Source organism: Vanrija pseudolonga, chromosome 1 (genome assembly GCF_020906515.1).
Source record: "Vanrija pseudolonga chromosome 1, complete sequence".
Classification (NCBI taxonomy): domain Eukaryota; kingdom Fungi; phylum Basidiomycota; class Tremellomycetes; order Trichosporonales; family Trichosporonaceae; genus Vanrija; species Vanrija pseudolonga.
Window position 1 is genome coordinate 2,333,551 of NC_085849.1, and position 25,545 is coordinate 2,359,095.

General features: G+C 63.0%; 11 protein-coding genes and 1 non-coding gene across 12 annotated transcripts; 7 read left to right on the forward strand and 5 right to left on the reverse strand.

Moving 5' to 3' along the window:
- Window positions 1-952: 952 nt before the first annotated feature.
- Window positions 953-1,772, forward strand: LOC62_01G000880 (uncharacterized protein; the record flags this gene model as incomplete). The annotated part of the gene is made up of 2 exons (XM_062767340.1): window positions 953-1,349; window positions 1,408-1,772. The coding sequence occupies 2 exons, from the start codon at window positions 953-955 to the stop codon at window positions 1,770-1,772; spliced, it is 762 nt and encodes a 253-aa protein (XP_062623324.1).
- Window positions 1,773-1,999: 227 nt separating this feature from the next.
- Window positions 2,000-4,823, reverse strand: POX2 (Acyl-coenzyme A oxidase 2). Its single transcript, XM_062767341.1, has 5 exons — window positions 4,513-4,823; window positions 4,426-4,443; window positions 4,184-4,279; window positions 3,888-4,131; window positions 2,000-3,822 (listed from the first exon to the last, which is right to left on the reverse strand). Exons 1-5 carry the CDS (start codon window positions 4,540-4,542, stop codon window positions 2,075-2,077), a joined length of 2,136 nt encoding a protein of 711 aa, XP_062623325.1. The 5' UTR covers window positions 4,543-4,823; the 3' UTR covers window positions 2,000-2,074.
- Window positions 4,824-5,200: 377 nt separating this feature from the next.
- Window positions 5,201-5,290, forward strand: LOC62_01G000882. Its single transcript is given in 2 exon segments — window positions 5,201-5,238; window positions 5,255-5,290. It is a non-coding gene; the product is annotated as a tRNA-Cys (tRNA).
- A 548-nt stretch (window positions 5,291-5,838) lies between these two features.
- Window positions 5,839-7,869, reverse strand: Ap1m1 (AP-1 complex subunit mu-1). Its single transcript, XM_062767342.1, has 11 exons — window positions 7,721-7,869; window positions 7,640-7,665; window positions 7,435-7,594; window positions 7,236-7,383; window positions 7,141-7,191; window positions 6,830-7,104; window positions 6,487-6,791; window positions 6,244-6,439; window positions 6,155-6,194; window positions 6,047-6,101; window positions 5,839-5,991 (listed from the first exon to the last, which is right to left on the reverse strand). Exons 1-11 carry the CDS (start codon window positions 7,731-7,733, stop codon window positions 5,950-5,952), a joined length of 1,311 nt encoding a protein of 436 aa, XP_062623326.1. The 5' UTR covers window positions 7,734-7,869; the 3' UTR covers window positions 5,839-5,949.
- A 265-nt stretch (window positions 7,870-8,134) lies between these two features.
- SPAC6F12.06 (Rho GDP-dissociation inhibitor) lies at window positions 8,135-9,509 on the forward strand (the record flags this gene model as incomplete). The annotated part of the gene is made up of 6 exons (XM_062767343.1): window positions 8,135-8,306; window positions 8,367-8,414; window positions 8,495-8,539; window positions 8,951-9,131; window positions 9,166-9,276; window positions 9,313-9,509. Exons 1-6 carry the CDS (start codon window positions 8,295-8,297, stop codon window positions 9,507-9,509), a joined length of 594 nt encoding a protein of 197 aa, XP_062623327.1. The 5' UTR covers window positions 8,135-8,294.
- Window positions 9,510-9,743: 234 nt separating this feature from the next.
- Window positions 9,744-12,210, reverse strand: SPBC31F10.16 (putative protein; the record flags this gene model as incomplete). Its single annotated transcript, XM_062767344.1, has 7 exons — window positions 9,744-9,764; window positions 9,820-11,213; window positions 11,256-11,710; window positions 11,749-11,877; window positions 11,915-12,011; window positions 12,056-12,098; window positions 12,172-12,210. The coding sequence occupies 7 exons, from the start codon at window positions 12,208-12,210 to the stop codon at window positions 9,744-9,746; spliced, it is 2,178 nt and encodes a 725-aa protein (XP_062623328.1).
- A 230-nt stretch (window positions 12,211-12,440) lies between these two features.
- VPS52 (Vacuolar protein sorting-associated protein 52 A) lies at window positions 12,441-14,750 on the forward strand. Its single transcript, XM_062767345.1, has 6 exons — window positions 12,441-12,534; window positions 12,592-12,709; window positions 12,749-12,930; window positions 12,981-13,637; window positions 13,680-14,356; window positions 14,411-14,750. The coding sequence occupies exons 1-6, from the start codon at window positions 12,505-12,507 to the stop codon at window positions 14,634-14,636; spliced, it is 1,890 nt and encodes a 629-aa protein (XP_062623329.1). The 5' UTR covers window positions 12,441-12,504; the 3' UTR covers window positions 14,637-14,750.
- Window positions 14,751-14,869: 119 nt separating this feature from the next.
- LOC62_01G000887 (uncharacterized protein) lies at window positions 14,870-15,518 on the reverse strand (the record flags this gene model as incomplete). The annotated part of the gene is made up of 3 exons (XM_062767346.1): window positions 15,297-15,518; window positions 15,100-15,256; window positions 14,870-15,052 (listed from the first exon to the last, which is right to left on the reverse strand). The coding sequence occupies exons 1-3, from the start codon at window positions 15,410-15,412 to the stop codon at window positions 14,870-14,872; spliced, it is 456 nt and encodes a 151-aa protein (XP_062623330.1). The 5' UTR covers window positions 15,413-15,518.
- A 28-nt stretch (window positions 15,519-15,546) lies between these two features.
- Window positions 15,547-17,488, forward strand: TRM82 (tRNA (guanine-N(7)-)-methyltransferase non-catalytic subunit TRM82). The gene is made up of 4 exons (XM_062767347.1): window positions 15,547-15,983; window positions 16,032-16,349; window positions 16,404-16,998; window positions 17,051-17,488. The coding sequence occupies exons 1-4, from the start codon at window positions 15,712-15,714 to the stop codon at window positions 17,453-17,455; spliced, it is 1,590 nt and encodes a 529-aa protein (XP_062623331.1). The 5' UTR covers window positions 15,547-15,711; the 3' UTR covers window positions 17,456-17,488.
- A 1,480-nt stretch (window positions 17,489-18,968) lies between these two features.
- Window positions 18,969-21,781, forward strand: rga5 (Rho-GTPase-activating protein 5). The gene is made up of 7 exons (XM_062767348.1): window positions 18,969-19,683; window positions 19,819-19,951; window positions 20,004-20,123; window positions 20,164-20,329; window positions 20,377-20,513; window positions 20,567-21,434; window positions 21,486-21,781. The coding sequence occupies exons 1-7, from the start codon at window positions 19,121-19,123 to the stop codon at window positions 21,608-21,610; spliced, it is 2,112 nt and encodes a 703-aa protein (XP_062623332.1). The 5' UTR covers window positions 18,969-19,120; the 3' UTR covers window positions 21,611-21,781.
- Window positions 21,782-21,939: 158 nt separating this feature from the next.
- N7BML (NADH-ubiquinone oxidoreductase assembly factor N7BML) lies at window positions 21,940-22,807 on the forward strand. Its single transcript, XM_062767349.1, has 2 exons — window positions 21,940-22,028; window positions 22,090-22,807. The coding sequence occupies exons 1-2, from the start codon at window positions 21,981-21,983 to the stop codon at window positions 22,735-22,737; spliced, it is 696 nt and encodes a 231-aa protein (XP_062623333.1). The 5' UTR covers window positions 21,940-21,980; the 3' UTR covers window positions 22,738-22,807.
- On the reverse strand, window positions 22,203-25,199 carry LOC62_01G000891 (uncharacterized protein; the record flags this gene model as incomplete). Its single annotated transcript, XM_062767350.1, has 7 exons — window positions 22,203-22,672; window positions 23,208-23,794; window positions 23,830-23,912; window positions 23,955-24,000; window positions 24,044-24,380; window positions 24,442-24,563; window positions 24,601-25,199. 7 exons carry the CDS (start codon window positions 25,197-25,199, stop codon window positions 22,203-22,205), a joined length of 2,244 nt encoding a protein of 747 aa, XP_062623334.1.
- Window positions 25,200-25,545: the final 346 nt, after the last annotated feature.

Sequence of the window (25,545 nt, forward strand, 5' to 3'; positions counted from 1 at the left end):
TGGCTGACTGAAGCGCCGCCGCCACTGCTCAGGTCGAGAGGCACTCAAGCGAGCGCCGCGCCGAGGGGCCGAGCGCCACCGCCACAGGGGGTGGTGGGGGGTGGTGGAGCTGCTGTGCGGTGTCTACGTCTCCGAGGCCAGGGCGGCGGCGACGACGACGAGAGCTTATCTCCAAGATCGGGTTATGCTACTTGTGCTTTACCCTCTAGGAAAGCGCAGGACACCGCGCAAGGCCTCGTTCTGGCCCCACTTGTGAGTTCGGTGACATGAGGTTGTGCTGTGGGTGGCGGTGGCTGTCATCTTGGCGGGCGTGGGCGTAGGGGTGGGTGCTGCGAGGCCTGCGTTTGGCGGCAGGCGGTTGGCCGCGACCGCGAGCACTGGCCTGCATCTTGATGGCCTGGTCCACCCTTGTGTCTTGCTCGCTGAGCTCCTTGTGTCGCCCACCCAGTCTGGCAGTCAGCCTTGTAGGACGATGTCGCCCAAGTGCCAGCCTGTTCGTTTTCACTCCCCGTCGCCGTCGTCGAATGCACGCACAATCCAGAGACGAGGTGTCGCCGGCCAGGAGGGAGCGCTTCCTGTAGGGCCTCACTAGTCCTGACGGAGCTTCCGTCCTGGTACCTCTGCGCCATGCCCCTACGTTCCCCTGTTGTACGGCAGAGTGAGCCCCCACGCCGACTGGCGCCACAGCCCTTGGCCCCTTCCCCCTGACTCCACAGTGACAGTTACCCCGGGCCTTGGCGATATGGTTTGTTGCTGCTTGTGCATGCACAGTGCGCAGCCGACCCGACGACGACGACCAGACCCTTCCTTGTGCTCTTGTCAGCCCAGCCCACAACAAAGATTTGAGCTTGGACCGGCTCGTGCTCCGACATAGATAAAGGCCGGCATCATCGCACCGGCCCTACCCCGCCTGCCTCCCAACACACACCCCCAACACCGTCACGATCACACCATGGCGCCCGTCAGCGAGAAGGAGCACCTCGACCTCGCCGAGCGCAACCACGCCCGCGACCACGCCCTCGCCGCAGCCGAGCACCACAAGCGCGCCGCGACGCGGCGCGCGCAGGCCGCCATCGACCCGACATGCGACGGGCCGTACGTCGCGTGGGCGCTGACCGCGACGTCGATCCTGTGCCTGCTCGCCACGACCCTCAGCGCGCCGTTCACAAAGCTCTCGCTGCTGTCTACCCCCGTGCCCATCGGCCTCTGGGGCCACTGCGACGCGTACACCTCGTCGGCGAGCTGCGAGCTCACGTGGCCGTGGCCGACGGTGCGCGGCGGCGAGGTGCTCGCGTACACTGGCGCGTTTGGCCCGCTCGTGTCGTGGACCAACTTGTCTGTGCCGATTTGTGAGTTGCGGCCCGGAGCCCTCGAGGGGTGCGGCGGAACGTGACTGACCACTCCCAGGTGTCCTCGTCCAGCTCGGCGCCCTCGCCGCCCTCCACACCGACTCGTCGCGCGGCCGCTGGACGCTCTACCCCGCCATCTCGGTCATCGCGTCCTCGGTCGCAATGTTCACGTTCGTGTCCGTGTACACGGGCTACGTGCGCGCCGCGGCCGTGCTCTCGCTCAACGTCAACATCCGCGGCGCGGTCACCGGCGGACCGGGCCTCACGGCCGTGCTCATCGGCTGCGGGTTCGCGCTCATCGCCAACCCGCTCTCGTCGCTCGAGACGCACGCCCTCGACTGGCTCATTGACCGCGTCGCCGGCGCCGACTGGCATCCCGAGGAGGGCATGGTGCGCCTCGAGGAGGAGGAGGAGGAGGTCTAGGCGGCGGGCGGGGTCAGCGGAACTGTACTTTTGGACTCGTTGGCATTGGCATTCATCACTGCATAGCATGCATCTTTCTTTCATTGTTCGCAAGCAAAGGCGAGCTGCACGACTCACACCTCGGTGGCGATCACCACGTTTTGACACAGAACCACAGCCCGCGACACCGGGTACCCCCTACCCCCTGCTCTACCCCCTGCCTGCCCCCTGCCTGCCCCCACCCACCATGACTGCGCACTCTAGTTCATCCGTCTACACGATTAACAACGTTACAGTACAAGCAAGATTGATCAAACGCCGCCCTACTCCACGTCCTTGTGAACCAGAGGCTTGGCCTCCTTGAGCGCGGCGGCACGCTCCTCGGCAAGCTCGGCCAGCTCGTCGTCGAGGTCCATCTCGGCTCCGGGGTCCTCCATGTGGCCCGTCTCGCGCTCGAGCAGAGGCTTGATGAGGCGGTTGAAGTACGGGTGCTCCTTGGGAGGAGGGTTGGCAGCGCGCACCTGGTTGAAGTATGACTCGTAGACCGAGCCGTCCCACTTGCCAAGGGGCGAGTTGACAATGTGGTCCGAAAGGGCAAACGAGTCGACCAGGGGAATGGCCACCTGGCGGAGCTGGAAGCAGAGCTCGTCGACCTTGGCCGAAGCCTTGTCGAGCTGCGCGCCGTTGAAGTAGCCGTAGCGGAGGAAGTGGCCCTGGAGCTCCTCGACCTGCCACAGACCGTACAGCTGCGCGAGCTGGGCAAGGACGTCGGTCTCGGGGCTGGCCTCCTGCTCCTCGACGTAGGCGCGGAACATGTGGAAGATGTATCCCGTGGTGTGGACCTTGGCGGCGACAAAGCGCGCCTGCGAGCACGCGTCGTTGGCAGCCTCCTTCGACTTGCCCGCCTTGCGAGCCGCGGCGTACTCGGTGGCAGCCTTGCGGACGACGTTGGCGGCGACGTTGTGGAAGCCGTTGGAAATGTCGGCCAGCGAAAGGGAGCCGTCCGACTTGCTGGTGGCGACGTTCTTGTCACCAAGGTAGGCAACGCCTGCGGCAAGCTTCTCGCCCTTGGCAGCACCGGCGGCAGAAGCGATGAGGGCACGACCAGCCTGGAGGGCAAGGATAGTGTTGTCACCCTCCCAGGTGCACTGAACGGCAAAGTCGTTGAGCATGGCCGGGAGGTTGGAGTAGGCCGAGTAGCCGTGGCCACCGCAAGACTGGCGACACTTCTCAATCGTGTCGAGACAGGCCCAGGTGCAGAAGGCCTTGAGGCCGGCCGAGGTGGCGTGGGTCTCCTTGAGCTTGGCGAGAATGTCCTCGAGGTTGGGGTCGGAAGGCTCGAGACGGTCAAGAGCGGCCGTCATGTCCTCGTACATGTCGGTGAGCTTGAGGGCGGTGAAGCCCATGGCGACCGACTGAGCGACGAGGGGGATGAGACGGCGCTGGTGGATGGGGTAGTCGAGAATCTGCGTCTCGACGCCCTTGTCGTTCTTGCCAAACTGGCGGCGCACCGCGGCGTAACGCACGGCAATGGTAAGCGCCTTCTTGGTCGTGTTGGACGAGTCGGCAACCATGGCGGTACGGCCACCGAGGAGCGCACCGTAGGTGAGCTGGGCAAGAGGAGGCTCAGTGACGACGCCATCGCGCGAGACTTGGGTGTGCTTCATGAGCATGTGGGCGCGGGGGATGCGGACAAAGGTGAACTGGATGTAGCCGTTGTCGATACCGTCACGGCCCATCTTCTTGCCAATGTCGCCAATGGTGATGCCGGGGAGGAGGCCAAAGGTCTTGGTGTCACGGAGCTGGACGACAAACGTCTTGACACCGTGGTCCTTGCCGTCAACGATCAGTCGGGCAAAGACGGAGCAGTGGGTGGCAGTCGACGCGGCACCGCCGATCCACCACTTGGTGGCACCGAGGTGAGGCGTGTGGATGACAAACTCGTCAGAGCTCTTGTCAAAGGTGGCCGTGGTCTCGAGGCCGGCAACGTTGGAGCCGTGGGCGAGCTCGGTCATGCCAAAGCAGCCAATCACGCCGTTGAGGCCGAGCACACCCTTGTCGATCCAGTAGCCTGGGCGAGGGAGTTAGCTCTGGTCGTCCGAGCACAGTTCGGGTCCAACCCTGAAGGCTACTCACTGAGCTGGTTGGGAGTCGAACCACCGCGCACGGCGCCAAGGAAGAGACCGTAGTGGACACCAAAACGCGTCCAGAATCCGGGGTCGGCGATACCGACGAGCTCCATGCGCTTGGTGAACGTGTCGATCGACTCGTGCGTGACAAAGTAGACCATGGACGCAAACTTCTCCATGGTGCGCTCACGGATCTGGTCCTTGCTCAGGTCGTGCACGTCCGAGAGCACGAATGCCGGGTGGCGCGCGAGCTGTGCGGTTAGTATCGCGACCCTGCTGTCACCGGTGCGTGCTGCTGCTCACCTCGGCCATGAACTTCTCCTTGAGGAGGAGGTTCTTCTCCGAGCCGTGCATCTTGATGGCAAGCTTGCGGATGTTGAACGGCGGGTTGGCACGTTCCTGCGGGCGGGTGTCAGCTGGATGCGTCGCGTCGCGTCGAGTCTCGAGGGCGCAGCAACACGAGGCGAGATGAAGCGCGACGCGTCGCGCCGTCGCCATCATCATCACCATCACGTCGCCTCGCCACGAGCATGTGCCGTACTAACCATTGCCATGGTCTCGACCTGCCGCGATGTCAGCTGAGTTCGCGCGTGATGACGTGGCTGTGCCAGCGCGTCGCCGTCTCAACTCACCGTGGTCGGCTTTGGCCTTGGGAATGCCATTGTGATTAGATGTGTAGGTGTGGGTAGGGATACAAGTGTGTAGTTTCTCTCTGCTGCAGTGATGAGTGTGGGTGTGCTTGTTGCGATGGATGGTTGTGGAAACAAGGTGAGCGGCGACGGGTTACGAGGAAAAATATAGCAAGGCTGGCTGGCTCCAGGCTGGAGCTAACAAAACAAGTTACCCGGGTAGTGGGCGACTGTTTGCCGGCAACGTGACGTCGTGGTCACCGCCGCCGCCACTGGCTCGTGGGTCGCCTCTATACCTCTACCGTGTGCCGAGCCTATCGCATGGGCTCATGCTTGGCGACTAGTTTCCTGTGCATCCTCCTGTAACCGGTTAACTCTGCGTGCGACCACCGTTGTCTGCATCGTGGTTGGTTAAGAGGCCGAGGTCGGTCAGTGGCGGCGACCGTCCTCCCCTCGATCAGGGCGGATCCCTCCCCTTTCCCCCTGGCCACATGCACACCGCCCGAATATTAATTGCTCCCGGTGCAACAAATACTCCCGCTCTCCCTCCGCATTTGGCGGAATGACTCGACGCTCTTACATTTCGGCGCCGGGCAATGGCCAGCTCCTGCGCTCCTGCCCAGCCAACCAACCATCTCCCTCCCTCCCCCTCGCTCCCCTGCTAACCGACCCTGCCCTTTCAGAGGCATCAGTGGCTTTAGCACAGTGGTAGATTGCGGCGGATTGCAACTCATGAAGTCTAAAGATCCGTAGGTCCCCGGTTCGATCCCGGGAAGTCACTGCTCTTCTTGCTCGTATAGTGTAGGTGGTTATCACTGGTCGTTGTGGCGTACTACGCTGGAACATCCGACCCGACCGCTGTTCGACTCAGCGTGCGAGCACATAACGTTTTTAGGTGGTGCGCGAGGTGTACTTTTGGCTTCAGAGAGGTGCTGGTCTGCCAACAGAAGTTGGTCACAGCTGCTGCCTCTTAACGTCGACGATGCCACTTGTTGGTACCGAGGAAGTATTCAAAGCGGCCAAGCGGGGTATTGTTCTGACCAGGTTTCGACATTCAGGGCAGATTAGAAAACCGCTATCATGGACTTGCAGTGGGTAGAGGACACACCGGTCAATACGACCTTGCTATCCGGTGGCCCAAGAACCAACAACAACAATGCCCTGCTTCGGCGACCCTTGCCTGCTCTTAGTGCGTACCGGCGCCGATGACCCCCAGCTTCACGCCATGTGGCCCCCGGCGGCCTCGTTCGTCATCTTTCGGACCCGCTTCGGCGGCCCCACAGTCTCCTCGGTCTCGGGGCCTCGGGACCCCGCTGACCTCTTCCACCATCGTCATGTACCAGCTCTCGTATCCCTATATCTAGTCGTGCAGTGGTATTGGCAACTACGGCACCCGTCTCCTGGACCATGCCCGTGCCCCGACATCTTCTACGAGCACACTCAAAGCGGCGCAATGATGCTCGAGCTCTTCGCGTCGGTGAGCTGTGGAGTTGTCAGTGTTGCCCTAACGTCGTTCGTCGCCTGCGCCGTGGCTCACTGTGCGCAAGATGTAGTCGTCTCCGGACTGAGTAATGTAGCGGACCCATGGCAGCCTGGAATTCGAGTCAGCAGTCGCGCGCTTTATGCCGGCTTCCAGGCGACTCACGCAGCGTATCCAGACTTCTCAACAATCTTGAGATACCGAACTGTACAGTGTCAGCGCTCGCTTTCTTCGCGACATGTCGACAAACGTACCCTGGATTCCAGACACTGTAAAGTATGGGATCTCAAACTTGACCGAGATTGGTGTCTTCTTGTCAATCTCCTCGCTGCGGACCGACGGCAGGCCAAAGTGGGCGCGCATGAGGTAGTCCTTGGCACCACCAAGCTGCTTAATCTTCCAGATGAACGCCGACTTTTCCGGAGCGTAGACGACCGAGCCGACTGATGCCTGGGAGGGAGTCAGCTTCGATACAGCATGCAGAAACTGCTACACACCCTGAACTTGGGACTGTCGGCGTCGTCGGGAACGGGGACGTAGATCTCGACGTTGTTGGCTGTGCTACGCCTCTTGAACTGGCCGCGGACCTTGACCATGTACTCTACTCTGGAACCGCGGTACGACTCGACGCTAGCCTCGACCCAAACCAGAGGCTTGACCGGCGTAGAGAGGCGGTAAGACATGAGCTCGAACTCTCCGTCGGGAGGGATGAACGAGATGGTGCGGTCGTTTTCGAACCGCGACAAGCGCACACATTGGTGGAACTTGACGTCCTCCATCTCGACCGCCTTGCCGCGCGCAGCTGAAATGTCAGCACAAGTCCACACCGCCTCAACTCACCCCTTCCAGTCGACTCGAACATGACCTTGTCGTTCAGGCCCAGACGCAGCTCTGGCATGCCCGAAAGGTAACACTTCATCTTGACGGCGCCCAGAATCTCACTTCGAATGACGTTTCCAGACGCGTTGACAAGCAGGTTGACACTCTCGACAACGTCCAGGAAGACTTCGTTCTTGCGGTATCGGATACCCTCCGAACGCCACGACACGGCGTTGGTGACAGCCATGGGTGGGCGGACCTGCACCTCGAGCTTGTGCGACTCTTGTGTAATGTACCTGGCGTCAGCTTCGAACAGGCCTTCGTGAGCTCACTCCTGGAGAATCTTGGACTCGGTAGTCTGGGGGAAGCCAAAGTCCATCATCCTGCGGTGTCAGGTTGCCATCTCAACAGCCGTCAGCCGACTCACTCGTCAAGCAGCTCGTAGATGATGATGAAGTTGTCACGGACCGACTCCTCCTCGACGGTCTGAACGTAGACGGTGAGGACCTCGATCAGGCGATGGAGGAAGAGGATGATCTCCGCCGCGTTCGAGTTACGTTTAGAGAGGGCCAGGACTGGATGAGTTAGTGCTAGCTTGGATGCCGTTTGGAAGCTCGACAACTCACGGTACAGGTTGTTGTGCCGGACGTGCATGTAGTTGATCCCCTCATCCGTGAAGCATGGCTGGACGGTGACGCCTTCCTCCTCCATGTCGAGGATGAGGGGGAGGAACTTGTCCACATAGCTGGGGGACACATCGTCGCGGTACGACCGCTGGATGAGGGACTGGGCGTGTTAGCAAGAGCTTGAGCCGAATGTCGCAAAGCTCACCTTGCCCTTGACGTCGAGAATGGCGACTGGGAGGCATGAGTCAGTAAAGTTGGCGATGGCGCGCGCGAGCGCGCGACTTACCCAAGCTCGCCATGATGAGTGCTTTGGATCTCTTGTTGGGTTTGGGAGGTTGTGGGGACGGGGCTGGAGCCGGATTAAGATGCGATGAAGCTGTTGCTTTTAGGCCGTGTGTTGACGCGAGTAAACGTTTCTAGAAGTTGCTGTTGTAGTAGTTGTTGTCGTTGCTCGTCATTGCTCGTAGTCGTCGTCGATGTCGCCTGCCTGCTCGACGTGCGTCGCTGACACTGCTGGAGGCGCGCGGTCGGTGTCACTGGGAGCGTTGTTTATTACCCCCACTTTATCACGCGACGTGGCCGTCGTCCCTGTCTTCCCGTCGTCATTGCGACGCGTCCAAGCCTCGTAGTGTGCCACGCCCACCGGCCCGCATTCAGAGCCAGCGACGTCCCGTGCGAGGGGGAGGGGCAGCCTCGACCTTGCCCTTGGCCTCGACCACCATCTCTCCTCTGTCAACCTTCTTCGTACTACCACATCTACAACTGTTCATTCAACCCCTCAGTCGTCGTCCTCTCCCTCGACGCTTCATATAACCCTTCTGCACATTCACACGACCCACCTCACTCACACCACCACCACAATGGCCGCCCCTGTACGTCAACCGTTCAACGCCAGCCCAACGCCCCTCGACACCCACTGACCCCCGCCCCAGCACCACGAAGACGACGAGCTTGCCCCCACCGCGACTGAGGGATACAAGGTGAGCAGGGAGTGGCCCGGGGTGGTTGTCCCAGAGGCAACCAGCTCGGTAGCTTGCCCAAGCACCACTGACACCACCAGGTCGGACAGGCCAAGACGGTCGCCGAGCTCGCAAACCTCGACAAGGTGGGTACGGCTGCTGGCTGAGCGGGGTGGAGGACTTGGGGCGGGGAGTGGGGCAGCAGGGCCAAGCCAGCACGACACCGGCCGGCCAGGCCAGCCAGCCAGCCAGCCAGCCAGCCAGGTCGGTGCGCGGTGCGCAGACCGCAGGCCGCAGGCGCTGCACACCGCAGGCGTTGGCGTTGCACTAGCTGCATGTCCTCTCGCCGTGGTGCGCGAGGTGCTTCTCAGCCTCGCCCTCGAGGTGCGACTGCCCGTCTGCATCGCACCGCACATCGCATCGCATGCTGTGCGAGAGGCGAGAGTGGCGTGGCGCAGCATGTTTGTTCATTGTTGGCGGCTTCAGGGCGCGCGCGCCGCGCGGGCGGGCACAACTACGGACAGGACACGCACTGACCGCCGCCACCACCACCACAGGAGGACGAGTCGTTGCAGCGCTGGAAGGCGTCGCTCGGTCTCGGCACGTCGGGCGGCGGCGGACAGAAGAAGGTGATCCTCAAGACGCTGTTCCTGCGGTCGACTACCCGCAAGCAGGGCGACGTGGTGCTCGACCTGACGCAGAGCCCCGCCGAGCTCGCCCAGCTCAAGAAGGCGCCCAGTGAGTGTGGCTTGAGCGCCCGCGCTGACGGCAGTCACGATCAAGGAGGGTGTCGACTACAGTGTCGGAATCACGTTCAGCGTCGAGGGCGAGATCGTCTCGGGCCTCCGATACATCCAGGTCGTGAAGCGTACCGGCATCACTGGTGAGCTTGCCGCAGGCATGCCAAGCTGATCCCTAGTCGACCGCATCGAGCACATGCTCGGCTCGTACGGCCCCCAGCCCGAGCCTTACACAAAGGTGTTTGCCGGCGAGGAGTCCCCCTCAGGCATGTTAGCCCGCTCTGGCTCGTACAACGTCCGCTCGCGTGTCGTTGACGACGACGGTGCCGTCTGGCTCGACGTCGAGTGGGGCTTCAAGCTCGGCAAGGAGTGGTAGGCGACTTGTCCTCAACCTGCTTGTTTCCCCCACCATCGCCCTCTGGCCCAGCGTCGCGCCTCGCCGCCGCAGCGCCTTCTTTGCACACTCCGTAGTATTTCTTTACTTCTGACATTGACGTGACCCGGTTCCCAAGAGCTCATGCATATCCCCCGTGCTTCTTTCATTGTGCGGTGAGCAATGCCGTGGTCATCCAGTTCATGCATATCCGTGATACTAGCCCCTCCACTCCCATTAGTACTCTGAGCCCTCGACCTGTGTGGTGTCAGCTCGTGTCGTGGCGCGGGTCTCAACCTCCACACCAGCTCACATTAAACGTCTTGGCGTACTTGATATACTGCGCCATGAGGGGGAAGACGCCCTCGGGCAGGTTCATGCTGAGAAGGGTGTACTCGATCTTTGACAGGCCGTGGGTCAAGCCGAGCTTGTAGATGGCGTGGGCAATAGCCGACGGGTAGCACGCGCCCATGTACCACCTGTTGTGGTAGACTGTGAGCTTGATGGCGGCGTTGAGCGTGCGCTGGAGGTCACCCTCGTCGCTGTAGATTTCGAGGACGCGGAGCAGCGCCTTGGCCGAGAACTTGGCATCAAGGCAGCGCACAAACGCGTCCTTGGCCTCGTCCTTGTGGTGCAGTCGCAGTGCGAGCTCGCCCAGAATCTCCCACTCGGTCCCAGTCTTGCGGTACGACATGTGCTGCATCTGGAAGTGGGAGATCTCCGCACGCCAGATGGTGTACACTCGCAGGTCGTCGTACAGTACCAAGAAGAGGTTGTCGAGCCAGCGCTCACACAACCTCTTGTTGGCAAATGCCGAGCCCTCGTACGCTTCTGCCGTGATCGCCTGATCACTGTTCTTGTCCTTGTCCTCTGGGGCGTGGACAAGAGTTTTCGGTTTTTGAGGCAACGCTTCGGCCTCCTCCTCGAGTCCGACCTCCTCGTCATCAACCTCGTCGTCGTCATCGCCGTCGGCGTCCGAGCCATTGCCGTTGGCACCGTGGCGCTCCGACTCGCTCGACACGCGAATGGCCGGCACTCCATCGCTTGGCGGTGCCGAACCCGGACGCGAGTGTAATCCTCGCGTCGATGCGTCCTCATCAGCATGGCCATTGGCGTCACCCTTGTCGCCGTTTTCTCCGTGAACCGACACCGAGCCGACGTCTACTGACGCCGAGGTCTTGTGCTGGCGGTACTCCTCCTCCATGACGAACACGGCCGATCGGGTCTTGAGCAGCTCATCCCAGCTGATCTTGGACACCAGAAGCGCGAGGAGCGAGTACGCCTTTGCAAACGTGCCGCGTAGTCCTGGTGCGGGCAGACGCAACAAGGCAACGTCGGCCTCATTGTCCCGCGCGGACTCCTCGTCGATGATGCCAGAGTCGGCGATGTACTTGAGCACTGGTAGATGCGTCCGCGCTGGTGTAGGCATGCGGTGGAGGTCGCGCTCGTTGAACGTGAACATGGGGCACGAGTTGAGGGTGAGCAACGCCTTGTCGTACTGTCCCAGCTGGATATGGGCTTCCGCCAGCTTGGCCCAAGTCAGGAACTCGGATGGTGCCGAGTTGACCGCCTGCTGCGCGACCTGTCTCGCCCACTCTGCCTTGCCCTTGGACAATAAGAAGTCGACCTGGGCCAGCAGGATAGGATATGACTTGGGAAGCTTCGCAAGGGCCTGGTTCATGATCTGGACCGCCTTGATCTCCTCATCTGCGAGGTGGTCAGTGCCCGCTCTCGATCTTCACAACGCACTCATTCCAATGTAGCTCTGGGCGAGCAGCGCCGCGACCTCGGGTTCCTTGGCATACAGCCGCTCAAACAGGTTGGCTGCCCGTTCGAGGCGGAACGAGTCGGAAAAGTACTTGAGCAGACCCGCGGTCAAGTGGTTGGAGATGTTGGTCGCGACCTGGACCTCGGGGTCCGAGCCGAGCTGCCATCCTTGGAAGAAGAGCTCCTCAGCCGCCTTGAGGAACCGCTCCTCCTGCTCGACGGTCGTGATGATGTCGAGCTTGCGGTACCCTGCGAGGCGGTATGACGCGTCGTCGGCGTACCGGATAGCGCGAAGCATGGCGGACAAGTAGGTCTCCTGCCAGATCTCTGGCGTTGCCTCGTGCCGGTCTCCGCGCAGATCGACGACATAGGCGTCCACGCCGCCGGGAATGCGCACGTCTACGCGCACATCAACGCGCGAGAAGGCGTTGAAGCAGCTGGCGGGTTAGAGTGTGCTCGACACAACGAGACCCACCAGTAGGTGCCGGTGCGAACGCGCCATCCCGAGCCCTTGCCAAACCATGCTGGCGACTCCTCGACATGGAACTGGAGCGAGTTGAAGTATGCCGCAACCGAGGCCGAGGAGGAGGCTTCGACACCCGAGCTGCAGCGTTAGCAACATGGTGAAGCCCCCAACGTACCAGTAGTGATATGACCCAATGTCCTTCTGTGCAGCCTTCTGGCCATATGACTTGACGACGTGACAGAGATCCGGGGGGCCGAGCTCGCGGAACGACGCTGAGGGTGTCAGCTGCATCAAACAAGAGTGCATCAGCTCTCACCTAGCGTCTCGGTGCGTGCGATGACCGACTCGCCGATGTCGGTCTGCGAACGCGGGTCAGTGCACGCGCTTCGGAGGACGTGGACGCGTAGTCGCTGGCCGGTGCTTGTTGCTTACCTCTACAAACTCGGGGATGTCCTTGAAGAGTTCAGACATCCCTGCGAGTCGACTTTGGTTGTAGACTTGTTAGGGGGGGTAGTCCTTGATATTTGTTGTGGTTGCAAGTCTGTCGAAAGTGAGACTTGGCGCGAGATTGAGTTGGACGTGGAGGTGGGAGCGACGAGGACAAGGTCGAGAGGGCACGCACCTCTGACGCGGCGCGGCGCGGCGTGGTCGGTCGGTTTCAGCCCTGACTCTCACTTCGACCTCCACGGCACTGCCGCCTGCAACAATCAACAACACTCCCTCTCATCGCTCGCTCGCACCCACCCAGCCCCATCGTGCATAGACATGTCCAGCACGCCAGGCGGCACACTCGACGTGAGTCTGCTTCTGTGCCTGCATACCACACACACACGGAGCTAACCCCGCGCGCAGGTCGTGCTGGAGACGCCAGGCGCTGGACCCTCTCGGCCAACACAGACCTCGTCACCACGCCCTCCGCTCCCCGACCCGATCCTCAACGAGGAGGACGAGGACGCCGACCGTGAAGAATGTGAGTGCTCCCAGCGATCGACCAACTGCTGACGCCCAGTCCTCCGACGACAAAAGGAATACGTCGACCTCGAGCGCTCGGTCGATGAGAGCGCCGAGCTCCTCACGTCCTTGGCGTCGTATCTGACCACGTTCCAGGACAATCTGTCTGATGTCTCGGGCCAGATCTCGGATCTGCAGGCTAGGAGTGACGAGATTGAGCGCCAGCTCAAGGGCCGGAGGGTGGGTTGGCTACAACGCAGCAGCAATCCCGCCAGCTAACAAGCACCCAGGTCATCCTCCCGCCATTGAATGCGCTCCTCTCTGACCTCATCATCCCACCGTCACTGGTGCTCACGCTGCGCGACACAGAGCCAGCGCAGAACCCCCAGCTGTGGCTGCAGGCGATCGCCGAGCTCGAGGACAAGATGGTGGCTGTCAAGAGCCGAGGGGTCAAAGTCAAGGCTGCACGCGAGCTCGAGGGCATCATCGAGGCGTTGGCGCTCAAGGCCATCCACCAGCTGCCGCCGTTCTTACTCACGCTCATCCGGCCGCTGCGCTCGGCATCCAAGGGCCTGAGCACCAACCTGGCCGTCATGCAGACGTCTCTGTTGCTCAAGTACCAACCGTTCTACGCCTTCCTGCTCCGCCAGAGCCCGCGCCACGCCAAGCAGGTCGAGCGCGGCTACGTCAACGCCGCGCGCGCATACTACGAGACTGGTCTGCGACGGTATGCCCGTGCGCTGGGCCAGATCCGCCTGCGGACGCCCGACAAGCCCGAGCTCATCGCTGTCCCGTCGTCAGAGGAGGTCGCCGCGGCGGCAGCCGCAGGAGGCAAGACACCACCAGGCGTCAAAGCCGCGTACGAGCGGCTGCGGTTCGCTGACCTCGACGTTGAGGGACAAGCAGGCGCGGTCATCCTTGCGTATCAGGCAGATGACAAGGAGATGGTGAGTGTGGAAAGTGGGGCTTGCTAGGCTGACCACCTCTAGACTGCGCCCGCCGAAGCACTGTTCCGTTTCCTCGGCCTGGTGCTTCTCGACAACGCGTCAGCCGAATTCACCTTCATCGTGCGGTTCTTCGCCCGTGCAGGGCTCAGCCAGCCCGCCCCACCACCACGGGCGTTGGCGCTGTCGGGCGCGAGCACACCTGTCGAGTCGCCACCTCTGCGTGCCGTGTCCGAGGCTGGGAGGTCACGCGTGGGCGGCGGGACACGGCGCCAGGGTGTCGCGACGCCCGACCCCACCGAGAGCCTCAAGGATGCCGAGCGTATCTGGACCGAGGTGTTTGGGTCGGCGCTCGAATCGTGCACATCCTTCTTCAATGGCCTGGTCGCGCCGACGCCCTTGCCTGCGATTCCTCTCCTCACCGTCATCCGGCTCAACGACCACCTGATCGCCACGGCCGAGTCGCGCGGAGCCCTGCCTCTCATCTCGTACCTCACTGGATGGAAGCTGCAGCTCTGGCCCGTTTACCGCAAGGCGATGGACGCGCACATTGAGTCGCTCAAGCGCCTCGCGGACGAAGCAGACGCCAAGGGCCTGGCGAGCTACATGAGCAAGGGCGTCAAGGACGCCACGGTGCATGCCGTCGCCCTGCGGTATGCTGCGCTGTTCGGCTGTGTCTCTGCCCTGTCTGACGAGGCTGACGAGGCCATGATCTTCTCGAGGTATGTTGGTGACGATTGGTGTGGGAGCAGCACACGCTGACGCGCGTTTTTCAGCATGACGCGTCTGCGCACAGAGCTCGTGCGGCTGATTCAGGTGCAGTCCAACAAGATCAAGGACGCACAGCAGCGACAGTCCTTCACGTCGTCACTGTACGAGCTGGTTGTCCGCGAGCTCATCGCTGGCCCGGGCCCACCCACCCATCCACGTCTCCAGGCCGAGCTGTCCTTTTTCCGCACGCGCGAGGAAGAGGCGCGCAGACGCGCAACGCCACAACAGTAGACAGGCGCCAGAGACCCCCATCAATCCACAGCAGTAGCAACAACACCCCAACCCACCCTCCAGCTCCACAGACCACCACAACAGGGGTCTCGCCACAACCCATCATTTAGTTGCAAGAATCAACATCATCGTACAGGTGGTAACGCATTACATGCAATGTTTCTCTTTGCGAGCGCGCGTGCAGATCGCACGGCATGGGACTAATCACAGATGACAGCGAGAGGAAGGAAGGCTTAGACCTCCTCGTCGTCGTCCTCCTCGGCACCCTCGGCGTCGGCAGGCGCGGCCTCCTCGGCGTCGTCGTCCTCGCCGGCGTCTTCCTCGTCGTCGTCGGCGCCCTCAAACTCCTCGTCGTCCTCCTCCTCCTCGTCCTCCTCCTCGCCCTCGCCAAGGCCAGCGGCGGCGTGCGCCTCAGCCTGTCGCCATCAGCTGGATGCACGCCTCACGCGGCAAAGTCACTCACCGAGGCATAGTCGACCGTCTTGCGCTTGCGCGAGCCACGGACGATGAGCTCGTCGTCATCGTCATCGTCATCCTCGTCGTCGTCGGCCTCGGGCTCGTCCTCGGGCGGCGCAGTCGACTTGCCCTTGCCCTTGTCGACGGGGGCGTCGGTCTTGGCCCTGGGATGTCAGCTGCCTTCCCCCGGTATATAAAGCTCACTTCTTGGCCTCGTCCTCCTCGTCGACCTCGGCATCAGCCTTGCGCTTGTCGCCGACCTCGGGGACGGCCTCGGCGGCGGGGGGAGGGGCGGTGGATGCTTGCTCGGCGGCGCTCATGGTTGTTGTTTTGATGGTGACTTGGGGGAAAGCAAAGTCAAAGTGGACGGACGCCGCGGGTCAGACGCGCGCCATCATAAACGGCCACAACATCACGACGACGGTGGCTGCCTTCCCTGCCGCTGCCAAACAGCGCGTCAGTGATACGGATGCAATGTTGGTAAAGGCCACGTCATTGATTTTGCCACGTGGGGGAGTTCTGGCATTCGAGCATTCTCAAAAGTTGAAAGACAAGGAAGGCAAGACAGGTGTTGATGCGGAGCTCTTGCTAGAGCATACACCCAAGCACCACCACCACCATGGCCACGCTCCCCTTCCCGCCCTCAGCGGTGGCCTCGACATCGCGCCACCTCGTCGTGGCGTCCGGCTCGACGCTGCACCTCGTGAGCAGCGACAACGCCGTCGTCAACGCCGCGCCCGACGCCGAAGCGGCCACCACCAAGACGAACACGAGCGGCCTGGTGCGCCGGCTGGCCATCAGCCCGGACAACACGGTCGTCGTCAGTGCCGGCGACGACAAGACGCTGCGCGTGTGGGATATCGAGGGCGGGCTCAAGCTGCGCTCGACGAGGTGGGTCCCCATCTACAGCCCACGAGACCCAGCTGACAGCCAACCCAGGAACATGATCAAGCGCGTGGCCGACCTCTCGTTCGACCACGACGGCGCGATCCTCGTCACCGACAAGGTCGGCGACGTGTTCCGGTACCCCGTCGAGCCGCGCGACGTCGACAAGCGCCCGCAGGGCTTCTCGCTCACGTCGGACCCCTCGCTCAACCCCGACGCAGACTACCTCCTCGGCCATGTGTCCGTCGTGTCCCAGCACGCCCTCACGCCCGACGGCAAGCACCTCATCACGGCCGACCGTGACGAGCACATCCGCGTGAGCAGGTACCCCCTGACCTACGTGATCGACCGGTACCTGTTCGGCAGCGAGGGGTGAGTTGGCGGCTAGGCCTGGTATTCGGCATGTCCGGCTACTGACGCGTGCAGCTTCGTCTCGGCGATTCACGTCCCCGCAGGCCACCCCACCCTCCTCGTGTCGGGCGGCGGCGAGCCCACCCTCCAGATCTGGGACTGGGCCGCGGGCAAGCTGCTCTCCCGCGTCGACGTGCTCGCCTCTGTGCTCCCTGCGCGCCGGTACCGCCCCGCGACGCGCCGCGTCAAGACGAAGCGCAACCAGCCGCCCAAGGCTGCCCCTGCTGGCCCGGCACCGAGCGACGACCCCACCAACGAAGGGTGGTACGTCGCCCCCGAGGGATCAATGTACCCCGTTGGCAATGGCGTTGTCGTCGACCGCATCACGTCGGTCGTTGTCGACGGCGTCACGGTCGTCGTGTTCAACGTTGAGGGCGGTGCTGCTCTGCACTCGTTTGTGCTCCCCACCGAGGCGTCGGCCGCGTCCCCAGAGGTGTCGTCGGTGACCTTCGCCCACCCCGTGCTTGGCCTCACGCCTGTGCCCGGCACCCCCTCGAGCTTGTTGGTCGCGCTCGACTCGACGTTTGGCGTCCAGAAGGGTGATGCGGAGCTCGACCAGGCGCGCGCGGGCCAGTCGTTTGCCGTCGTCGCTGCCGCTGCTGATGGCAAGGTGGGTCAAGCGAATCTGATAAGGTTCGGCCATGCTGACACGCGGCGCACAGCTCTCGGATGTCTCGGCGGAGCATCAGCCCCTGCTGTCGGCCCTTACTCAATCCCTGGCTGCGTCCGAGTCGCTCGCGGCGACACCAGCGGCCCTGTCCCAGCTGGCACTGTACCCCAACCTCGGGCTGTTCCCCCGCTGGCCAGGGTTCGAGGAGGACGAGGAGCTGGCCGGCACGGCCGAGGACGGCGTGGCGGCTGGCGGCGACGACAAGGAAAAACTCAACACGCGGCAGCTTGGACGGATGAAGGCACGGGGAGCCGACGTGCAAGATCTGATTCCGAAGAAGAACAAGAAGCGCAAGAAGAGTGGCAAGGGTGGCGCCGCTGCCGGGGGTGGTGGTGGTGGCGGCGGCGGTGCAGAGGACGGGGGCGAGGAGGAGGAGGTCAACGTGGCGTTTGCATAGAGGGGTAGGCGGAGAGGCAGCGGCAAAAACGGGGTGCTTGCATTGTTATGTGTGTCTGGCCCCCCTCTGGCTTGTGCGGCGCTCATGCATCTGTGCCACTACAAATACTGCGGCTGCGCAGCGGCATGCACGTCGCCACAGCCTACGGGTCTGAGAAATGGCCCTATGCAGTGTTTACTGTGCGTCGGTCGTGAACGATGCAGACGATTGTTTATGAGCATTGGGGTATGTTTGATGGTTGTCTCCAGCCAGCCCCCCCTGGCATGTTTACGCGTTTACGGCTGTTGTCATGCAACAGTCAGTGCAAGGGGAAGAGCAGCAGCAGCAGAGGACGGTGTTTGGACAGGAACGTGATGACGGTCATGATGATGAGATTGTGACGCTGCAGTGATGCTCCCACCCTTGGGCCACCTGCTGCCTGCTGCCGCTGGCCGCTGGGAGCCCACCTGTCGTTGTTGTCGACGACGGCGACCACGGGCCACCAACGAGGATTGTACACTATGCATGCTATGTCGTAGTAGCAGCGGCCTCATGCTTCCCGACGGCGCGGCATGCAGCAGCGGCAGTTGCCTTGTTCTCATGCGAGCGAGCGGCCAAGGACACCGCCGCCGCTGGCGGCTGCTGAGCTGGCGGCGCGGTGCACGAGTCGTCGTCGTTGTCGCAGTCGTCGCAGCTGCTTGATGCACGGACCACGCTCTCTTCTCAATGGCCACTTGTCCCTCTACATCCCTCCTCCGTGTGCACATCGCATCGCATCGCACCGCACCGCACTCGACACCCCTCTCTCCCTCCCTCGTTGTGATCATCACCCGCACCACCACCCACATCCCTTACCCTTTGGCGTCGAGGGCATCTTCAAGCCAAGTTAAAAGCCCCTGTACCTCCATCTGCCTGTGGTTGTCACGCGCCGTGCACAGAGACAGTAGAGTTCAGTCCGCGGCGGCGGCGGTGGCGGCGTCAAGTCAACAGAGTCTGGACAACAGCCCCTCCCCTCCCCTTGCAGCTCCCCGACCCCCTCCCCTCCTTGCTTCCCCTCGATCGGTCAGATCAACAAACGCGCCCCGGGACCCTGGCTTTTCGACTTTTGACCACCACAGAGAGCAACGAGGGCGCGCGCGCCGAGAGAGAGAGAGCGACAACAAGGACGAGAGCAGTGCGCAACAATCACCTGCCCGCCAGCCTCTGCTGCTTTTGTTTCCCAGAGAGAGAGAGAGACAGCGCCCAGCCGCCGCCCGTCCCGATAATACAGTGCGCGCAGTGCACCACCAGCACCACCACGACACACTGCATCGCAACCAGCCAGTTGTCCAACTGACTGGACACTTTGCAGTCACTGGCACATTACAATCAACAACGCGTGCACGCGCCCCACTTGTTCTCAACACACACTCTCTCTACACACATCCTTTGCTTGCTCTTGCTTGCATCTCACCTTCCCCCCGTCGTCGCCGTCACCACTTGACCCGCCGACATCCCCCCCCCCCCCACCCCCGCATTTCCCTTCCCGTGCCCACCCACCCACTACCCCGCCTTCCCAGTTCACATCGCGACAATCGACAACGTCGTTGACGACGACGACAAGGACAACGACACCAACAACGACGCCCATCGCGTCAGTCGTCGTCACGCTCACACTTGGCCAGCGCGCGCCCTTCACCACGGCGAATGGTCACTGCGAGGCCGTCACCCACCACAGCAGCAGTCACATCTGCACGCGGCGTCGCCTACACCACTTCTCCCGGAGATGGAGGTCAATCTCCTCGCCTTCTCGTCACTCGTCGTTCATCCGCTAAACCGCACGCCGCCGTCGCACTCGCCACCCACATTGCATCGACTCGCAGCCCTCACCGTCTAGGCCCCGACATGCCAGGAGGCCCAAGCACCGCGGCTGGCGGCCCAAGTGGTCCCAGCTCCTCGCGTCGGCCTTCTGCGGATGCCGAAGCAGCCGCCGGCACCGGCCTCCGTCGACTCAAGAGCCCCGCCGGATTGAGCGAGCGCGAGCGCACATCCCAAGGTCTCATGACTTGGTGGAAGGCCTTCTCCCAGCGTCAGGATAAGCCTTCCCACCACCCTCCTCAGCAACAACAACAACCACAGCAGAGCTTCAAGAGCCCAGTACGCACCCAAGCACCACGAAAGGTGTTTGGAGCCCCTCTTTCAAAGGTGCTCGACTATGCCGGGCAACAGATCTCGGTCAACGCTCCCGACGGAACTTCATACATCTGGGGGTGAGTGCGACAAGAGGGCTTGCGTGCATGGGCGCGCGCATGAGCAGCTGCCCTCCCTCCTATGAATTGCGCAGCGCCCGCGCCCCATGTCCATGTCTTCTCTCTGCTTGATCCCCGCTGACCCATCTCTCTCAGCGAAGTCCCGATCGTCGTTGGCAAATGTGGAGGCTACCTCAAGCAGAAGACGGACATTGAAGGCCTGTTTCGCGTGTCTGGTTCTGAGAAGCGCATGCGCGACCTCCAGGCTACCTTTGATGAGGCCCCAACCGTGAGTCGGGCGCACGTTTCTGGTCATTGAGGTCACTGACGGCATTCTTCAGTACGGCGGGGACCTCGACTGGCCCAGCACGTCTTATAGCCCGCACGACATTGCCACGATATTCAGACGGTATCTCACACAGATGCCAGAACCTGTAATTCCTCATGCCTTTTACGACAAGGTGGGCAGCGTTGTTGGTAGCCAAAGGCTGACGGGCCAAGTTCCGAAACGCCTCTATACACGAACTCGCACACGACAAGAAGCTCAAAGAGTACAAGCGCATCGTCCGCCAGATGCCTAGACCCAACCGAGCACTTCTACTTTACGTTCTCGACCTTCTCGGGACAACTGCCCGCTCAGCTGACAAGAACCTCATGACGGCTGGTAGTATGTGTGCTCGTGTGACCAGCTTAGACTGGTTCTGACGCCTACAGATTTGGCAGTGATTTTCCAACCTGGTATTCTCCATCACCCAGAGCATGATCTGCGACCACGGGAGAATGCGTTATCAAAGGACGTTCTAGAGTTCCTGATAGAGGAGCAGCAGAGCATCGTGCTGAGCTTGACCGCCGTAAGTGTCGCTAGAGCGCCACCCGCAAGTCCCAATGCTCAAACGTGGCGTAGAATCTGGCTAGCAAGAAGCGAACGCAGAACAGGTCGTCAACAGCGACCTTGCCACAGGTGACTGTGCCCGAGGGAACGGGATCGGCTGCGCCAACGAACGAGTCTCAACACGACCCGTCGTCCATCCCCCTGCCAGATACACCGCCCAGCACGGACACTGCCTCTCTACCTCCTGTGCTCGTGCCTGCGGTGACGGCCCCGTCCGCGACGACCCTGTCCCCTCCGACAGGATCGACCGTCACCATGCCCGTCGCAGAGGGCATCCCCGCCACCATCCCGGAAGACGGCCCAGCCCCGGCGCCGCAACCTGCAGAAGTTCTGCTGACCCCACCGCAAGAAGCGCTCGGCCCCGCAATTGCGCAGCCCGTTGCACCGCGTCCCAAACCTGTCCAGCGCGGTGATTCAGGCTACATGTTACCCTCAGACTCGGATGACGAGCCCCCCGCTGGAGGCTATGTCATGATCGAGTCAAGAGGCACGTCGCCCAGGCCGCCTGCCGCTGCCGCAGCAGCTGGCGCTGGTGTGGCGTCTGTCACTGCCTCGGCCGTACCTTCCTCCACTGGTTCACCGCTTATTCCACCCGAGCGACCTCCCAGATCCAGCCGGCGTGAGCGCCCAGCACACTTGAAGCCACCAGCCCAGACCGATTCTTCCAAGCCCTCGATCGAGCTGCTGGACCCGTCCGACTCTGACGAGGAGGCTCCGGCGGGAGGCTATGTTGTGTTTGAGAACAATCGCCCTGCTCCTGGCGGCAGGCGTACTCCGCTTGGACTCAACCTCGCACGCCCCCGTACCACAACTCCTACGAGTGGCACGCTTGCGAATGCCCATGCTTCTTCGAGCGCTTCGCCGCTCGCTACTGGTACTGGTGAGCGACACGGGGGTCTCTCGCGGTCGCGCACGGCCTTACAGCCTGCAGATGCGCGGACCAACTCGCCCAAGCCGGAGGGAGGCGCGATGGGCCTCTTGCGCCGGCGGACTTTACCTACCAAGCGTGTGTCGGATTTCACTGCCCGTGTGCGCCGCGCAGTGAGGGAGGCGTAAGGGGTGGTGTAGGCGGCGGCGTAGGCGGTGTAGGAGGCGGCGGCGGCGGCATAGGGCAGGCCCCCCACCGTTCACGTCTTGATTCTGTCAACGTATTCATGTGTCATATTGTGTAGTTCATATTGTCATCAATACCCCCGCTACGACTGTAATGTGAACAATGTGACGGAGGAGCGTGTGCTGTTGGGTGTTGAGGGCTGTTAGGGTGTAGGGGGCCATAGAGGTGTGACTTGCCACTGCCACTCTGGCGGAAGCAAAGGCCAATGACACTGAACCGATTTCAGTCGAGCCGACAGTGACCGATCTCACCGACCTGATCAACAATCTCCCTCCACTCTCACACCACCACGGAGCCCACGACCGACCCACCATGAGCAGCTTCTGGGGCAAGCTAGCCCGTACGCTCACATCACGCAAGGTGCGTCTAACCTGTACCTCGGTCATCCCCCGCGCCCAATCAACACGCGCTGACCTCGCAGCGCCCCATCGGGTACGACCTGCAAGGCAACGCATACTTTGAGACGCCGAACCCGAACGGGGGGCGGCCGAAGCGCACCGTCGAGTACAAGGAGCAGGACCCGAACCGCGACGACTATAGGACAGGCACGAAGCAGCTGCCCGTGCAGTGGCAGTCGTGGATGAGCTGGACGCGGTCCACTCCGCCCTCGCTCGCGGAGCTCCAAGCCGACGCCGCACGGCTCGCGCGGCTCCAGCCGCTGATCGCGCGCATCGAGGAGCGCGAGACGGCCGAGCGCATAGCGCAGGGGTATCTCCTGCCCGACGGCTCGGAGCCGTCCGACCGGCGCGAGCATGTGGCGATGGCGCACGGCTCGCTGCCTGCGCCGGGCGAGAAGGCGCGCAAGCGCCAGCGGTTCGGCCTCGTCGCCGAGGAAGCACCTGCGGACATCGAGGACGCGGTCGCTGCCCACAGTGCCGTCGCGCCGCCCGCGACCAAGGTCGACGCGGCGACGTTCTCCGAGGCGGAGACGCTCCGCCGCCTCGCGGAGGAGGACACGAAGCGCCGCTTGCGCGAGAGCGGGGTGAGCGATGCCGGCTCTGGCGCTGGGGTCGAGGGCGTGCAGGGCGTCGGGAGGGCGTTCAAGCCGCGCAGGCGGGGGCAGCAGTAGCGCGGAACGCGGTGGGGGACACACTACTCATGTATACTAGGGCAGCAGAGCATGGACGCATGGCATCGGGGGGGTCAGGGCTGGGGAGCTGTTGGGGCGGGCGGGCTTACGCGGCGAGACTGACGCTGACACTGACGCTGGGCTCACACCCACCCGCTACTGACACACTGGTACATTTACTACTGCTACAGTTGCTTGCTACGTGCGATCGGAGCTGTGAGGTGGTTGGAGTGGAGAGGGGGGCGAGGTGGGAGGAGGCGAGGGCCGAGGTGGGTGTGGAGGGGAGGAATGTGGAGGTGGAGGAGGTGGAGCTGGAGCTGGAGGCGAAGGCAGCGGAGCGGGGTCCGGAGCCGGTGTAAGAGCAGGGGAGAGGCCATCCAGAGGCGGTGAGGCAGGCGGTTGTGAAGCTACCTCTGCGGACGCCGCCTGCTCGGCCGACACCCCGCCGCCGCCCTCGTCACTCGCCCCACCCCCGCCGCCCTCCTCGCTCCGCTCGCGCGCCCACGCGGGATCATAAACGGGGGGCACGAGCTCGTGCTCGCCGCCGTCGAGGACGACGACGACGGCGCCCGCGTCCTGCTCCTGCTCGACTGTGAGGCGGGGGCGGGATGGGGCGCGGCCGGGGCCAGGGCGGCGCTTGGATGTGGTCGCGGCGAGCAGCGGGGCAGGCGGCGTGGTGGCGTCGTCTCCGTCTTCTGCAGCGGGGTTGGCAACGACCAGCGCTGGCGGCGCCGTTGTGCCAGTTGCCTCCTCGCCAGCGGGGCCACGCTCGCGCGACACCGGCCTACTGCTCGCCACTTGCGCCGCCCTGCCGCCCGCCGCCGGACCCACGCCGAGGAACTGCAGTGTCTGCGCCTTTGCGGCCGCGTAGAACGGCCCCTGGGACGCGGACGCGCTGCTGCTCGCTGCTCCGTCGGGGGCAGCAGCGGCAGACGCAGATAACAGCTCGGGGCTTGGCTCGCCGGGCGCCGTGCTGCCGCCCGCACTCGGCTCGGGGGAGCTCAGCTCGCCCAGCTCGACGAGGTCGACTTTTGCGGCCTTGACTTCTGCCGGTGCGCTGCACGTCAGCCTGCTTGATCCGATGCCACTCACATCCGTAACAGCTTGCGCCCGCGCCGCTTGCCCCACCAGTACGACCCGCCCGCGACCGCTGCCGCTAGGGCCAACGAGCCGAGCTTTGCGTCGTCAGCTGTGCCGCGGCAGAAACGCACACCCACGCATATGCCAGTGATGGTGCTTTGCGACGTGTTGGGCTTGTAGTTGCTGCGGTGTTTCAGTGCATGTGCCACGCCGCCACGGCACTCACGACAGCGCCGAGTAAAACTCGACACTATGCAGCGCGAACACGTTCCCCGTCGTATTCGTCGAGGCCAGCGGCCCCAGCGTGAGGTTGTACTTGACCCCCGGGTCGAGCGTCATGGCGTACATGACGTTGGGGCGCGCGTACGCGTCGTAGCTGCTAAAGCCCGACACCTGCTCCACGAGCGGCGGGGACACGTTCCAGATGTAGAACATGATGCCGTTGTCTGGGCCCGCGGTGCCGTTCACCACTAGGTAGGACGTGTTCTGGGGTATGTCGAAGGAGAGGTACGAGTCGTTGCTTGAGGACGAGATGTGCGGGTAGGCGAGCGGGGCTTGGCCGGCTGGGTGTGGTGTCGGCGTCAGCTCGAGCTGGAGCGTCGTGTCGCCCGCCGGCGTACTCACCGACCCCGCCGAGGGTCTGCGATACGTTCCACTTGCCGTCGAGCTGGAAAAACGGGTTGGTGGTCGTGTTGTCGCTGAGGAGCGCGTACTGCGTCTGGACGTTCACCTTGTCGAACGACGGCCTGGCAGGCGTCAGCACCACCCAACCGCACGACCCACGCCTTGGTCTTCATGCCGGTCGTAATGACGACCTTGTCGACGGTCAGATTTCCAAAGTTGAGGAAGAGCGACACGACATGGTATCCCCACGGTAGGTCGTTGCGGCTCGCGACGATGCCGCCTTCGGCGGGGTGGCCGATGTCCGTCTCCTGCTGGTCCACGCCGAGCGTGAGCGGCGGCGTGGTCCAGTTGCCGTCGGGCGCGTGCACCTCGCCGTAGATGTAGAGCGCGGTGCCGAGGAAGCGGAAGTGCAGCGTCGGCACGGCGGGGCCGTACGGCGCGTTCGGGCCAATGGCATTGTCCGCGAGCGTGACGGACACGGGCACCGCGCTCGCGCTGTGCCACGAGTCGCCCACACCCACCATGCCAGGGGTGTAGCTGCTCGTGTTGAAGAAGGAGGTGCTCCACAAGTACGCCAACCGCGTCGTGTTTGGGTAGTCGTCCGGCAGCCAGTCGAGCTGCGCGTCCAGGTCGTCGAGCGTCCAGTTGAACGTCAGGCTCGGCATGAAGGCCTCCGCGTGGGCGGGGCGCGGCGCGCTCATCAGGCCCAGCGGGCCCAGCAGGCCGAGCACGAGCGCGAGTGCTCGTCGCCGTCGCATGCTGCTTGCTGCTTGCTGCTCGTGAGTGATCAGTCAAGCTTCTCTGCCAACAAAAGTCGTGTCTATCCCGAGGCAAATGTTAGCAGCAGCAGAGAGCGCCAGTCAGTCAGTGTATGCTGACCCAGCGCGCACCAGCACCACTGCCCCGCCGCCACTACAGCGGCCCGCTCGCCTCCCCTCGGCTCCGTGCCACGCGGAATGCTAAGCCCCTCGGCGCCGTCGCCGTCCGCCGTCGCTCGCCTTCCTGAATGCGGTGTGGTGGACGGTAGCTCGTAGGCATGCACCGTTAGTGTATCTACAAGGCATGTTGTTGTGGCGATCGCGGCTGCGGGTTGTTGGGGATGAT